This window comes from Sus scrofa, chromosome 13 (assembly GCF_000003025.6).
Source record: "Sus scrofa isolate TJ Tabasco breed Duroc chromosome 13, Sscrofa11.1, whole genome shotgun sequence".
NCBI classification, from domain to species: Eukaryota; Metazoa; Chordata; class Mammalia; order Artiodactyla; family Suidae; genus Sus; species Sus scrofa.
Window position 1 is genome coordinate 65,117,557 of NC_010455.5, and position 16,457 is coordinate 65,134,013.

General features: G+C 50.4%; 1 protein-coding gene across 1 annotated transcript; it reads left to right on the plus strand.

Annotated features, from left to right (window-relative positions):
- Positions 312-13,330, plus strand: CAV3 (caveolin 3). Its single transcript, NM_001037149.1, is given in 2 exon segments — positions 312-425; positions 12,989-13,330. Coding segments are annotated over 2 exon segments (456 nt in total).

Below are 16,457 nucleotides of genomic sequence, written 5' to 3' on the forward strand. Positions count from 1 at the left end.
GCAGGCGGGAGCTGCCAGGTCCTCAGCTTGTGTGTGAGGCCTGGCACCCACGGCAGCCCCCTTTAAGGAGTGCTGGGCCTTCCAGCAGGGCTGCAGTCTTAATTTTAGCTTGGAGGCCTGCCACCGGAGGCTTCAGCCAGAGGCGGGCTGAAGTTATGTGGGACAGCTGTCAGCCGGCACGCTGGGTGGGGCCTATTTAGCCGCCAGGGGCACAAATCTGGGGACACTGAACTGGTGTCCCTGCCCCAGGTCTCTTCAGCCCCGCCGGCCACACGGCTCCCATCTCCTCCCACTGGCCACCCAGCTCCACAATGATGGCCGAGGAGCGCACAGACCTAGAGGCCCAGATCGTCAAGGACATTCACTTCAAGGAGATCGACCTGGTGAACCGGGACCCCAAGAACATTAACGAGGACATAGTGAAGGTAGGCTCGCGGGCCTAGCCCGCACCACCCGCCCCGAAGGTGTTGGGTTGGGTGCTGGCTGGGGGTGGGCTCTGCTCCAGCACAATTGGCTTCCCTGAAAAGAGACCTGTTCTTCTCCCTTCTCCAAATGCCCCCTGCAAATCCAGCTGATACCCCCAAAGAACTTTTAGGGTTAACAAGAGCAAAGAATCAGCTGCATATACCTGACCACCCATCCAGGCAGGAGAGGCAAGTCACAAAGGAAGCTCCTCACAACTCCTGAGGCTCTTCCCATTTGCTCTGGCCCTCGGCTGGGGACAGATGAGGTGGCCAAGCTGGACTCCCTTCTGTGCCAGGGGCATTCTGCGGTCTCCGCAGTGGGCGCGGGGTTAATCTCCAGAGGGTGGCTTCCAGCAGGGCTGCTGGCCCCTCATGGGAGGCCCCCAGCCCCCATGACTTTGCCAGAATCCACTGCCCCAGGCCGGGGGGCTGTGTCCAGTGCTCCTGCCTGCTTCCACCTGACCCCAGGTACGGCAGCCAGGCCAGGGCAGAGGCCCCTCAAAGGGTGCCAGGGCTCCTGAAAGGGAGTCTCAGATGAGGGTTACCCCACCTTCAGGGACTCTCCCCAGAGCCATGCCTGAGTCAGGCCTCTTTCCTCGCCCAAATGCCACAGGCAGCCTGGCCGCCCCCAGGCCCACACCCTCGGTCCACCCTCTACCCAGGAGCCATGGAGCTCTCACTACAGCAGAATTCCTGGGAGCCAGGTGCCCAACCACCAGCATCAAAGTCACTGGAAGGGCCTTTAAAAGGGCAGGTGCTGGGGCCTCCAGGATCCTCTGAATACATCGGAATCACAGACCAGCTCTGTCCAGTAGAAATATAATGTGACCCATTATACAATCACCCTATGTCATTTTAAAATTTTCTAGCAGCCACAACTTTAAAAAGGAAAAAACAGGTGAAATTAGTGTTCACAATATTTTTCATTTAAGTTGCTCTCTCCAAAACAGTATCATTCCAGAGTCCCCATTGTGGCTCAGTAGGTTAAGAATCCCACCAGTGTCCGTCCATGAGGATGTGGGTTCAATCCCTGGCCTTGCTCAGTGGTTTAACGACCCAGTGTTGCCATAAGCTGTGGCGTAGATTGCAGATGCTGCTCAGATCTGGAATTGCTGTGGCTCTGGCTCTGGCGTAGGCTGGCAGCTACAGCTCCAATTCAATCCCAAGCCTGGAAACTTCTATGCACCGTAGGTGCTGCCCTTAAAAAAAAAAAAAAAAATGGCATCATAGCATCATTTCAACATGTAATCACTGCAAAACAATTACCAATGAACCACTGCATAGTCCTTCTCCAACATCCAGTGTGTATTTGAGAACAGAGGTGCATTTTGGCTCAGACTCCAAAGTTTTTATCAGAAATCCTTGTTCTGTATTTAGATTTCATAACATGAACAGATGAAAAGTGATTCACATGCCCAAACTGTTGCAAACATTCTTACAAGTTTCCCCATCACAGAATTAATTATCAATTGTTACACTGTAATTAAAATTAGACAAGATTTAGAATCCTTCAGTTGCACAAACCACAGGTCAAGTGCTAGATGCTCAAGGCCACTGTATTAGATAGCACAGTTAGGGGCTTGTTCTAAAGCCCAGCTCCTGCGTGGTCACCTTCAGTGGGATACCTCCCATGCTGGACAAGCCTACCTTCTCTCCATGGCTTTCAAATCCCCAAACAATCTGGCCCATGCTTCCTCTTCCACCTCCAGCCCCCACACCGGGAGCCAACACACCAACTAGAACACATGCCTGTGTTTTTGCCAGGAACACCTGCCTCCTGTCATCCACACGGTGAATGCCCCACTCAGCCTTCAAGACCCAATTCAAACATCACCTCCTCCAGGAAGCCTTCCCCAACTCCTCCAGGCAATCAGGAGCTCCTTCTTCCTCTGTGTCCCCACTTCATTCAGGGCATTTCTCTGTAACAGTTCATATTATGCTATTACTGTATTTACAAATGTCATTTGTGGTGGACATAGGGTAATCACAAAGCAACTTGAAAAGTGCTGCAATAGGGAAAATGAGGAAATGAATTTTGCAAACTAAAAAGCAGTGCAAAGATGTAAAATAACATTCACTGTGGTTTGCGCCTTGTGATCTAGATGGACTTAGTCCTGGACTTGACACAAACCGATCTGGTTTCAAATCCAGACTCTACTACCTAAAAACAATGACACAGGACAAGTCATCTAGGTTTTCTGTGCCTTAGTCCCCCTGCAAAATGAACTTAATTTTACTCCACCCAGTAAATGGATTTCAGAGCAGTGCTGTGCAGTAGAAATAGACTGTGAGGATTACATGAGATAAGGTGTTTGAAAGTGCCTAACAGAGTCCCCAGCACACAGTAAGGGTGTGTAAATTGTGAGCTAATGAGGAGCCTGGAGGGGTTTGCAGGACACGAGGACTAAGCCACGGGCAGCGTTTACACCCAGGTTCCCCTCGGGTGGTCCCTAGCAGGTTGCTGGCGGGGAGAAGGGGATTCCAAGGAAGAATGTGGTTTCTGAAGGATTCCTGAAGCAGGTGACAAGTTGAGAGAGGCTCTCAGGTCCTACTGAGCCAGCTCCAGGCTCCAGGCCCAGACTATAATCCAAGGGAGGGATGAGGGTGGCCACACGGATGCGGCTGGGGGCTGCTCTCTCCTGGAGGCCCTGAGCCCCAGAAAAGCATGTCACACGGCTAAGCAAAAGGTCCACAGATGTTCTTGTTGAGAAGAGATGGTTATTTGGTGTATCTACTAGACAATCCCTGGTTGGGGAGCTTATGTGACTTTTTCCCTTCATTTTTAATGAGTGAGAGATGATAGCATTTAGAAATAGAGGAAAGGGATTACAAAGCAGAGCCAGAAAAATACCACAGATGGGATCAAGGAGACTTCCAAGTTGGTGTAACAGGCTGTGAAAGAATAAAGCAAAGGAAGAAAGGGGGGAAGAGCATGGCTAGAAGGGAGGGGTCGTGGGAGGCCTGTCTGAACATCACCTGGTCACATTTCATCAACTGGGGAAAGGATGAGGAGGAGGGAAGGGGGAGGACAAGGGAGTGAGGAAGAGAGACGGAGAGAAAGAGAAACGAAGTGGAGGCTGAGGTGAGGGCTGGAAAGGCATCTACTGGGGTGGAGTCACCTGTGCTAACAGGCACCACGTTGGCTAGGATGAAACCATAAGATGCTGGAATAAGATGGGCTGCAGATACCCAAGTCTGGTCCCAGCCCTGACATTAACTTGCTGTGTGACTCTGGGCAAATTCCTTTCCCTCTCTGGGCCTGAGTTCCTGGTGTGGACAGAGGCTGGGGGAAGAAGAGGGAGACCCTGTCCCCTTCACCACCACCAGCTGAGGTTTCACATAGAAAAGCCAAGGGTGAAGAGTAGAAGACACATCCAGCAGGTCCCTGGACTTGACCCTCGGCAGAGGCAAGATGCTCCCCTTTGGATTTCCAGAGTCAAAACTTCCCCAAACTTCTGTGAGCAAAGGCTGGTGCTGCCCTTGGACCCAGGCTGGAAGATGAGCACCAAAGGCAGAGGGAAAGCCCTGCAGGACCTAAGAGACTCCATTGTAGTCTCCAAGCTCAGGGGCTGGGCAGAGAGGAGGCTTGCCCCATTCCCTTCAAAACCCACCACCACCGCCATTTGTGGAACATCCATCTCATTACTGAGCATCTACTATGTGCCAGGCACTGTGCTGTCTCAGAGGAGACAGGGATGAGCAAGTGAGACCCACTGTGCATAAGCACTGTGCCAGGCTGTGCAGGAGGGCAAGGAGGCCAATGCCCCTTGGCACTTCAGCTGTCCAGAGAGGACACCATTCCCTTCAGACCCACGTTACGAAGTCATCAAACACCCCTCACCCTCCTCAACTCACACTGAGGCAGCCAGGCCCTAAAGCAGGGTCACCTGAGCCCGCTGTCACGCAGGTCCTTCAGCTTCTGGCTCAGCCACTCTTCCCCAGGCACCAGAGCCCGCCCTTCAAACAAGGCCAGGCGACAGACCTGACTTCAGCCCAGCAGATCCCATCCTACCCACCTCCAATTCATATCTGCAGCTACATGCCCTCCTCCTTCAGAAAAACACACAAACAACACCCTGTGCCTATCAGCTGAGTCTAATAAACACCGAGAGGACCCAGTGCTTCCTCCACCCTCAGTTCTCCAAACTCTGCACCCATTGTGGGTCCATCTGGATACCCCATGTGGAAAGATGAAACTAACCTGGTGCTTCCTCTTGAGAAGAGTCCAACCCAACAGAGAAGATGAGACAACATTACTGGGAATGCACAGGACCGAGGTGCTAAATGCCATAAATCAGCACCAGCTGAAGGATCAATGGAGGTTAAGGGAGGAAGACATTACTTTCATCTGAGAAAATCAGGACCCAGCTTCATGGGGAAGGTGGAATCCACAGTGCATCAATAAGGAGAAAATTGTAAAATGGGAGAAAGGGGCATCCAGCTTTCCAAGAAGAGGGAGCAAAATATAATGGGTTTTGCCACTCCCCTGCCTTTGTGCATGGCAGACATTACTAATGGATAACAGCACTTCTCCAGAAAGCTGTGGGCCATCAGCTAGGTGGAGCTGGCACACAAATGAAACCTCTTTGCTACTTTGTCTGCAGGAGAACAATGGGACCAGGTTCATCTGAAAGGGAATTTGTGGGAGAGAAGGCAAAAGGGGCAGATTGAAGCTGAATTAGGAAAGGTCATGACCTCCCAGGCATTCCACATTGGCAATTTCTTCCTTTTGGAAACATCTTGCCCCTGGCAAGTATCTCTAAGAAGGGCTACACTGGACTAGCTCACACTACAGTATTTTATAACTTAGTGCCATGGGGACTCCTGGGTATCAACTAGTCTACAGTGTTTTAAAAAGTGGTCCTCTTTCTTAGATTTATGGGCCCTGCCCCCAGAAAATTTTATACATCAGGGCTTGTGAATGCTTTGTACTTTCTTTCTTTTTTTTTTTTTTTTTATTTTCCCACTGTACAGCAAGGGGGTCAGGTTATCCTTACATGTATACATTGCAATTACAGTTTTTTCCCCCACCCTTTCTTCTGCTGCAACATGAGTATCTAGACATAGTTCTCAATGCTTTGTACTTTCAAAAGCAAACAAGTGCCCCATGTCCTACAGAAGATAAACCTGGAGTCCAGTGTTATCACTTGTTTTCCCTAAAGACACACAGCATCAGTTATCTACTGCTGTGTGACAAAGCATCCTAAAACTTGATGGCTCAAAGCAACACACATCCGAGGCTCTCTCAGTTTGGGGGATGACTAGACTCAGCTGGGCAGCTCCACTGGTCTCACGGGCGGCCTCTTGTGCAGCTGCTGCAGCACCCCTTCTTCAGCATTCCAGTGGTGAAAGTGAGGCACAGGGCAAGTCCAGACGTGATATGGGATGAGACTATGGGCAGACGTAAGCGCTGAGAGCATGATTCATTGGGGGTCATTTTTGGAGACTAGCTAACCATCGCCTGGAAGCTGGTTCACAGAATTCAACTCTGGGCCATTTCTACTGCTCTCCAGGCTACTGCACCAGCTTCCTGAAGGTAGAGACTGAGGGGTCAGGGCAGGCGGAGGAGGTCGGGGAGAATGGGCAAGAGCAGAGCTCACTGAGACCTGATGGGGGCAGGGTCCCTTCTCTCCCTACTGATATCCTCTGTTATCTCAGTCTCATCACAGCATCTTTACATGAACCCAAGTCCCCCTGAGCCCTCAGCAGGTGCCCCAGGTCCTCCCATAGGAAGCTCAGGACTCCAAGCTCCTGCTAATCCCTGGTCCCCTCCTCCTGCCCTGGAAACCAGCCTATGCTGCATTCTTGTCCCCGCGGGGGTACCTAGTCCTGTGGATGCCCCTGGTCCTTGAGACAACAGAGGAAATTCAGGCTTTGATGTCAGGCCAACATGGGCTCCACCCCTGCCTGTCTCTGACATGCCAGGTGAAATACTGGCTATGAGACACAAGGCCAGAAGCTGACACAGACAAGGCTGAACTGTGGGCATGGTATCCCAGATTGTATAGAATTCCACTATTGTCATTACCAATTATAATACATGAAGCAAAGCTTTGCCATTTTTTAGCTGTTCTGCAGCCATCACCTCATTTTAGCTTCCTACTTCACAGGCCAGTGCTTCTCAAGCTCTCTGGGTGAAGGGCCACTTTTATTATTATTATTCCAATCTGCTGTACATCAACAGTTTGCAAAAGTCAATAAAAATTAACTACCAGAGAAATGAAGTCAAAACCGGTCATCAACAATATAAGCTCCAATTCCTATTATTATTAGAATCAAGAGACATAAAATTACTGGCTCAAATCACTTTGACTATTTCTACATGCCTACTCTCAGCTTCTGCACTTACCTTGCTAGAAGGGGGCACTGACTATGGACCACCCTTTAAGTGGCAAGGTAATAGCCAAGAACAAGGCTATTAACTAAGAATGGGTAATAATTAAGACGACAGTTTCATTTGGCACTGTGGGTTAAGGATCTCGTGGTGTCATTGCAGCGGGTCAGGTCACTGCTGTGGTGTGGGTTCAATCCCTGGCCAGGGAATTTCCACATGCCATGGGCATGGCCACCAAAAAAGGAAAAAGGAAAGAAAAGAAAATTAAGACCCAAGGAAACCAAGTCAGTCCTTTGGATCTTCTGACTCCAAAACTCTGTGTTACTAGGGCTCATTGGCCAATCTTCTCAGCAGAGTTGAAGCAAACAAACAAAAAACAGAAGGCCAGAGAGGGAAAGCACCTTGTCCCAAGTCACACAGTAATTCAGCAGCCAAGTGGAGATAGGACCCAGATGTCAGCCATTTCCCCCACCCACAGAGAGCCTATCTGAAGTGTCCAGGGCCTGGGATACCCAAGGACTGAGTCACACAGGAATCTGGGGGAGGTATTTTTGACAGAGTGTGGCCATTGGCCTTCCCCACATCTTCCAGCAGCTCCTGGCCCTGCTGGCTGCACCTTCCCCGCCCTTTTGGAGGAGGCAGGAGTTATGCTGGCTGGTTCCGATTAATCAGCTGGCTCCCCTGCTGCTCCAAAAATAAATATGCCAGAGAAGGGGACACCAAGTGAATGAGCAGCCACTTTCTCCCTCTCCCACTCCCGGCCCCTTCTCCAGGCACACACCAAGTAGCCCACAGCTCAGCCGCCACCCGCCCTACCCTCCCAGAAAAAGCCATCTCCCCTCCACTTCCGGAAACAAATTAAGAAATGAAATCACTGTGTGCTTCTGATACACTGGCATGTCTGCCTAAAGCCGCCTGAGCTGGGTCTTATAAATATCTCCCCAAACTAGTGTGGTGACCAGAGCTGTCTCAACACTCAGTCCCACTAGGGGCAACGGCTGCCTCCTGCCAGGACAACACGGCCCGCTGAGAGCACATTTTCAGATTCACAGACAATGGAGCAGGTGCCCTGTACACAGTGCTCAAGGCAACTACTGGAAATAATTCAAAATGTCAGCACCAATGGCTTCTGCCCCCCCCCAAAAAAAAGATAATTAAAAGACATCACTAAGCGATCCTTGAGGGTAGACTTATTATCTTAAGCAGAAAAGGAGGGAAAGGAGGACCCCATCCTTCTTACAGGCACAGGCTGAGGACAAGTGCACACATACTTAGGACTAGGTAGGCTGAAGAATTGTTGTCCTTACAGTCTGGGTGTCAACAGATTTTCTGAGCTACATTTTCATAAGAACTTCACAGCAGTTGAACCAATGATTACTGTCACTGGGCACCTACCATATGCCAGATATTGCATTAAGCATTGCCAAAGAGATGGTGTGCCTAGCACAAATTGGGTGCTGAATAAACATTTGTCTGGATAAATGGATGGACAGGTATGAATGGGTAGACGGATATGGATGGATGGATAGATGAATGGATAGATGGATAGGATAATAAATAGATAAATGGGTAGACGGATATGGATGGATAAATGCATATGGATGGATAGACAGATGGATAGTGAGAGATGGATGAATGAAAGAGAAATTCTTCATAATTCTTGATAATAAGGTGGTTAGAAAGTAGCAAACCCAGCTGACAAATTAAGAAATGAAATTCGAAGAGGTTGTCTGGCAGTCACTCATCAGATCAGCACCTGCACGGCTGTATATAAACCCACCTTTGGGACCCTAGCCTCCTATTGAAGAAAGCAGCTGTTACAGCCACCAGCCACTAACAGTTAGTGACCAGGTATTCTGTCCCAGGCAATGCTCTTAATAGTTACCTGTCTTAACTTACTCAATCCTCTGATAAACTTAGTAAGACCAATCTAGGAAAATGAGGCATGAAAAAGCTAAGGCACTTGCCGAAGATCCAAGAGCCAGGAAGAGACAGAGACAGAGCTGGACTCAAACCTCAGCAGGGTGACTTCTGTCAAGGGTTCCTTTCTGCTCTGTCGCCTCTTAGAGGCTGGACATAAATAAACAAATGTGTCAAATGGAGGAATTACATGAGCAAAGCAGGCTGGGCTGCAGAGGGGTGGGGAAATGCTCTCTGCTTGGAGCAGAGTGGGTAGCTGCAAAGAAGGGCCAGGGCCCTGCCTGGGGGCAGGTCTGTCCAGCTGACAAGAACCAGACTAGAGAGGGGAGAGTCACCCTCCCTGACAGCCAGAATCTACCTCGGTGTCTGGCCATGGCTGGGGCCACGTTAAGAGCTGAGAGCAGCGTCAGGATGCCTGGATGCACCCGCCTGCCCCCCTGTGTGGTGAGGAGTTAGGCAGGCTCATCTGTGACTAGCGAGGCCCTGCCCTAAGGCACAGTCACAGGGAGGGTAGGAGAGGTCACAGGTGCTGCCTGAGAGAGAGAAGGAAGGAGGGAGAGCCTGTGGACAAAGGCAAGAAACCCGTCTCTGCCCAAAGGCCTCCCTCTGCTGCCAAAGTTGCTGGGACCACACCTGCTGCAGAGACCAGCCTGGTGCTGGGAGGCATCAGGCACAGGTGGAGTATGGTGGTGATGGAGGAGGAGCAGGCCACAGAGGTCAAAACACCACGATCAGCAGGATCCAGGCCTGGGGGGTTAGACTGAACCTCCGTCATCATGGTGTGTGTACCCAGCTCAAGGGTGGAACTGTCCCTGGGCCCATTCTCCCTAGCTTGTTGGAAGTGATCACACCCCCAAGAAATGGTAACTCTGGATTTCTGCCCATATAAACCAGATTAGACGATGCCAGCCCTTTCCATCCAGTCTCCCAAGCCAAGGGGTGCTCCCCAACCAACCCTGGCCTTCTCTTCCAAACACCCAGCGCATCACTCCTGCATCTCAGTGAGCCTCCAAACCCCACAGTCCCCCAAATCCCCAGCCAGCTGCCACCTCCTAGAAGCTGTCTAGGAAGGAGTGCCATCAGAGGAGATGAGCCATCTTCATATTCTCCCTTCCAGCCCTTCCCTCCCACCCAGGGTGGCCATATGAGAGGTTAGGTGACCTCCGCTGAGCCTCTACAGAGGGCACTGGAGGCTGAGTTTATGGGAGGATCCTGGAAGGCCCTGTGACTCCCCAGGTCGGCTTTTCCATGTCACCTGCAGCCTGAAATCTCACCCTGTGAATTTTGCTCCCCAGCAACATACCACACCCAGGGTAGGGCTGAATCCTCAGCTGTTTCCAGGGGGACCCAGGGACCTGAGGCCTGGCACAGGAGAATCCAGCCACATGGGAAAAACAGGACTCAACATGGTCATGTCCAAGAGTTCCCATCATGGCTCAGTTAACAAACCAACCAGTATCCATGAGGACGTGGGTCCGCTCCCTGGCCTTGTTCAGTGGGTTAAGCATCTGGTGTTGCTGTGAGCTGTGGTGCGGGTCACAGATGTGGCTCGGATCCCGTGTTGCTGTGGCTGTGGCGTAGACTGACAGCTGTAGCTCTGATTCAACCCCTAGCCTTGGAACCTCCATATTTTGTGGGTGCAGCCCTAAAAAGACCAAAACAAACAAAAAAACATGGGCATGTCCACTCCCTCCCCAAAAGAGTTATACTGGACAGAAAAGCACCAAAGCAATTATTTTAGGACTATAGAAATACAAATGGGAGATGTTTTTGTCAGTTTTCTATTCCCGTAATTTTTCTGCATGTCATTTTATAAAGAAAAGTAATTTTAATAATAATTTTAGATAGAGGAGAGAATTCCCCTTCCCCCAAAAGTGGGAAAAGGGTCTGCCTGGATGTTGAAGTTTGAGCTCTGCCCTATGAACCCCCATAGACAACTTCGCCCCCCAAATTAGTCCACTTTGTGCATTCATTCAAGCAATTTCTATTAAATGGCTCAGGAACACTGTAAAAGGGTCACTGCCCCCATTTTATAGACAAGGCTTAGTAAGGCTACATGACATCACATATGAGAACACACAGCAGGGACTCACAGAAGGCTAGTTAAGTGCCTTGACCAATGGCATATGGAAGTTCCAGATCCAAGGATGAATCTGAGCCTCAGCTGCGATCTACGCAAAGTTGCAGCAACAGTGGATCCTTAACCCGCTGTGCCACAGTGGGAATTCTAAGCAATCGTTTTTGTATTTTTGCCCACATCCCAAATGAGGCCTCAGTCACCATTTCAGTGGGATGTGTGAGCAGGATTCTCTGAGAGCCCGGTTCCTTCCCATTGCAAAGGAGGGGTGGGTGGGCAGCAGGAGAGGGAAGTTGAGGTCACTGCGGGACCAGGGCGGGGAGGCAACACCTGTGTCCTCCCCAGGTGCTGCACACAGATGCCAGATACCTCTGCCAGCCAGGACCACGGGGCCCTCACATCACCACGTGCCAGATCTAAAATAGTTCTCAGACCTATGCACTCCCCCTCTAACTCCCTCTATCACACCAGGATCCAGCTCCCAACTCACCCCCCCCAAATACAGCCTCACTCCCACACCACTGACCACCCCAACCGCGGCCATGAGGATGAGCCACTCAAAACTCAGATCAGAGATGGGGAGAACAGGCTGGTGGTTGCCAAAAACAGGGAGGCAGTGGTGAAATGGGTGAAGGGGGTCAAAAGGTACAAACCTCTAGGTATAACTGGAATGTAACGATGGCATGGTGATTACAGTTATTAATACTGTTATCACATATGCGAAAGTGGCTAAGAGAGTAAATCTTCAAAGTTCTCATCTCACACACAGACACAAATATGTAAATGTGCAGTGATGGATGATAACTATACTTCGTGTGGTGATTATTTTCCAAAATATACAGATATCAAACCATTATGTTATACACTTGAATATAATGTTACACTTCAATTAAAAAAGCTCAGATGCAGATGAGCCATTTCCACTGCAAAAACCTTCAGAGGTTCCTCATCACACAGTCTGTGCCGCTTGGCCTCTCCAGCCTCGCTCTGGCCACTCTAGGCCAGCACCCAGCCTTCCAGAAGCACCTGCATCTCCCAAGAGCACACCCTGTCTATCTCTCTATGTGGTGGCGCTTGGTGCCCCAAACACTGTTTTCCAGCCTCAGACCCCACCCCCTACACACACACATACACACACCCCTTCAGCCACCACCATAACTAGGTGTCTCCTCCTCCAGGAAGCCTTACCCCCAGGTGGAGTTAAATGTCACTCTGTGGGTGCACGCAGACCCTGTCCTTCCCTTACCTGAGCACTGTCACTGGGGTGTCACTGCCTGCCACAAGCCCTGGGAAGGCAGGAATCTTTGCCTGTTCTCCATCATATCAACAGGCACAAGGAAATCTTTTGGGGATGACTGATGGTCCCATTCCCTAAGACCATAAAATAATAGAACTTGAGGCAAGGTTCCTGGCCTGCCTCTAACTTACAGTTGTTCTCAGCAAGTCACTCAGCTCTTCAGGGCTTCTTATTCACCCATAAGAGATAAGACTTGTGCCTCAGGGCTCTAGGGCAGCATCAGCTTCACCTGGGAGCTCATCAGAAATGCAGAGTCTCCTGGAATTCCCCAGCCATTGAGGGTCTCGCATTTTGAGTTCCTGTTGTGGTTCGGTAGGTTAAGAATCTATCCATGATGATGCGGATTCGATCCTGGGTCCTGCTCAGTGGGTTAAGGATCCACCATTGCCACAAGCTGTGGCATGGGTCAAAGATGCAGCTCAGATCCCACGTTGCTGTGGCTGTGGCATAGACCAGCAGCTGTAGCTCTGATTCAATCCCTAGCCTGGGAACTTCCATATGCCACAGGGAGGAAAGGGAGGGAGGGGAGGGAAGAAGGAAAGGAGTTCCTTGGTGGTCTAGTGGTTAGGACTCAGCACTTTCACCACTGAGGCCCAGGGTCAATCCCTGGTCTAGGAATTGAGATCCTACGTCATGCCACTGCATGCTGTGGCCAAAAAAAAAAAAAAAAAAAAAAAAAGGATCTGGCATGGATCTGACATTGTCACTGCTGCAGCATGGGTTTGATCCCTGGCTGGGGAACTTCTGCATGCCTGGACTTTACAGGTTAGGATCCCCCAGGGGTGGGGCCCAGCCATCTGGTTTACCAGGCCCTCCAGGGGGTTCTGAGCTCGCACACAAAAGCTTGAAAGCAGGTGGATGCCTTGACGTGAGGACTCCCCCTACTGCCCCCTCAGGTGGACTTCGAGGATGTGATTGCGGAGCCAGTGGGCACCTACAGCTTCGACGGCGTGTGGAAGGTGAGCTACACCACCTTCACCGTGTCCAAGTATTGGTGCTACCGCCTGCTGTCCACGCTGCTGGGCGTGCCGCTGGCCCTGCTCTGGGGCTTCCTGTTCGCCTGCATCTCCTTCTGCCACATCTGGGCGGTGGTGCCATGCATCAAGAGCTACCTGATCGAGATCCAGTGCATCAGCCATATCTACTCACTCTGCATCCGCACCTTCTGCAACCCAGTCTTTGCCGCCCTGGGTCAGGTCTGCAGCAACATCAAGGTGATGCTGCGGAAAGAAGTGTAAGGCCGGGTGGGTGAAGGGGGGGGATGGCGAGGGCAGGGGAACCAGGCCAAGCTGCCCTCCCCGGTACTGCTCCAAGGGGCTGCCGGCAAGCCCGCTCTCCTTCCCCCAAGACTGCTGCTTCCCCCAGATGGGGGCTCACAGTATAGGGAAGCCAGAGAGGAAAGACAGCCCGACCACGAGTGCCGCGGCCTTCCCTCTGTCCCCTGCCCCGCCACAAGGCCCCCGTTGGGCACCAGGGAAGATGATTTGCTAAGAGGCAGCTACCACAAATATTTGCATTCACTTGTACTGTAACAGCATAAACCAGCACTCAGTTCCCATCCAGGACGCACCCACCCAGGGACTGTTGGCCTTAGGAGGGTGGCTCCAATAAAGGGTTTTGGCTGCATCTGGGGAATGCTGCATATTGTGTGTGTATCCGTAAGGAGGGTGAGCATACTGACCAGCTCCAAAATTATATACTGCTGCCCAAGCAGCAGGAGGAACAGGCTGGCTGGCTCATCTCTCAGCCAAATGCAAGAACCACTTTGGTTTTTCTTGGGATTCTTGTTGGCTGGTATCTGCTCCTGCCATGTTCCTTGGGAGATTATTTCCCCCTGACTTGTGTTGCCCCTGGGCCAGCCAGTGGTCACCCACAGAAGGAAATGGCTCCTGGGCTGGAAGGGGCAGATAACACTCTCTGGGCACCACCAGGGCAGGGCCTGCGTTCAAACCTTCCCTTTGGCTCAGACACTGAGACCCTGGCATTGCCTCTTGGCACATTACACCCTCAGCCCCAAAAGGGATGTGATGAGGGCATAAGGTCCAATCTATGTATGTGTGGACTCACCATGGAAATAAAAAGCAATGGAAAGGTCATGTCCTCTTGACCACCTACCCCCACCAGAAAAAAAAAAAAAAACCTTACATTCTTTAGGGGTGTTTTTCCTAAGTGTATTATCCATAACTTAGTCCTCAGGAAAAGGGGAGTGGGTGGCTTTTGTGCCTAAATTTGTTGGGAAAATGCTAAATATTTCTCTCAGAGAGCTTCAATAGACCTTAGTATGTTAAAGGCTCTGACAAGTCCTGCAGTAAAGAAAACTGTTTAGGCCAAAATTCCCTGATCCTATTTTTTTGTTTGTTTTTTTTTTTTTTTTTTTTTTTCTTTTTTAGGGCTACACCCATGACATATGGAGGTTCCCAGGCTAGTGGTCGAGTCAGAGCTACAGCTGCTGGCCTACAACACAGCCACAGCAATGCCAGATCCAAGCCGCGTCTGTGACCTACACCACAGCTTATGGCAACGCTGGATCCTTAACCCACTGATGGAGGCCAGGGATCAAACCTGTATCCTCATAGATCCTAGTAGGGTTTGTTAATTGCTGAGCCATGAAGGGAACTGCCCCCCCCAATCCTATTTGACGTTTTTTGTTCACACAGCACCCATTTAAGTCTCATAAAATTCAGGTTCCAAGACACTTTTCAGATTTTCAGAGCCTCACTGACACCTGGCCATGAACCCAAGGGTCCTGGGGGTAACATGGTGGAGGGAATCACGCATAAACCACAGACAAAGCGCAGGCAGCCTCTAATCTGTTCCTGCCTCTCACCCTGATTGACCTCTCTGGTCTCAAATTCATCATCCATGAAATGATCTCTCATGGCCATTTCAGCACTTTTTACCTGTCTTTTCAAGCACCTTAGAGTGAAATTTTCAAACACAGAGGAGTGTTGAAAAGGTTTGCCCCAAACACCTACCAGCCCACCATCTAGAATTCATACTTTATTACTCCTCCTTTGTTGCATGTCCATCTGTCACCCACCAATCTCATCTTTCTTAATGCATTTTTAAATAAGCCACAGATTTGGGTATATTTTACTCCTAAACACTTTTATCATTACTCCTTCCTTTTTGCAAACAAGGAAGCTACCACCCAGAATTTCCCATTACAGTTAAGATCCTAGGTTAAGAAGCTGCCACAGCATCCATGAGAATATGGGGTTCCATCCCCGGCCTCGTCCAGTAGGTTAAGGATTTGGCAATGCCACAAGCTGTGATGTAGACCATAGATGTGTCTCAGATCGAGCATTGCTATGGCTGTGGTATAGGCCAGCAGCTGCCACTCCAATTTGACCCCTAGCCTGGGAACTTTCATATGCTGCAGGTAGGGCCCTAAAAAGAAAAAAAAATTACCACCCAGAGAGGTCACAGAGTTGACAAAAGATGCACAGCTAGCCACATTCATGGTGTGGTTCCAACCTACTGCTCTCTGCTCAACCTGGGGCCCTTCACGTTCTCAAGTGGATTCAGAGCCCAGGCTCCACCTGCTGAAAAGTTTAAAGCCAGCATCGCTTATAACCCTCAAAGGTCCTGCCCCTCAAGCATCTCTCACATTTGCTAGACCATCCATTTCAGACTTGGAATCTTGGGTAACAGAGACCTTTGACCACGTTGGCATTTGCTGTGACCTGACTTGACCCCACTCCAATTTTTCAAGCTTGCTCTCCTTCTCCAGAGCCAGACTACAGCAAGTACTCGACCACCCATGAAGTTCACAGGGTTGGACAAAGGACACACCTCTAGATGCATGTATATCCGAGGACTTGTTCCTTTGGGACCCCCCCCCCGCCGAGAAGTAGCACATGGGACAACACCATGCAGCGTGATGAGAATGGGCCAGACAATGGAGGTGAACTTCAGCTCTCTCATACGCTATGTCCTACTCATCAGGGACTCTTGTTTAAGGCTCAGGTTTGGGGCTCCACCTCCAGATTATGACTGAGCAGTAGAGCCCAGGAATGAACACAAACCCACCTGTGATTCTGCACATGGCCCCCACAATGAATTGAAGAAATATGCCTTAGGGTCCCTTCAAAGAGACAATCCAGAATCCCATTACATCCAGAGTTAGACTGTGGCATGTGGTGGGTGTGGCTACATCCTATAAGAGGGTTGTTCGTGGGTCTCAGAGCATCTTCCGACAGAACTCTGATAAATGAGAGTACCTGTGACCCAAGAGAATGGGACCAGGCCCCCTCCCCATAGCCCCCACCACATCCCAGATGCCCTCTGTCATAATCAGACAGATTATGGGAATTCAAGGGAAGGGTGGCAAGGAAATTCAAGTCTGCAAGACACCAGATATGG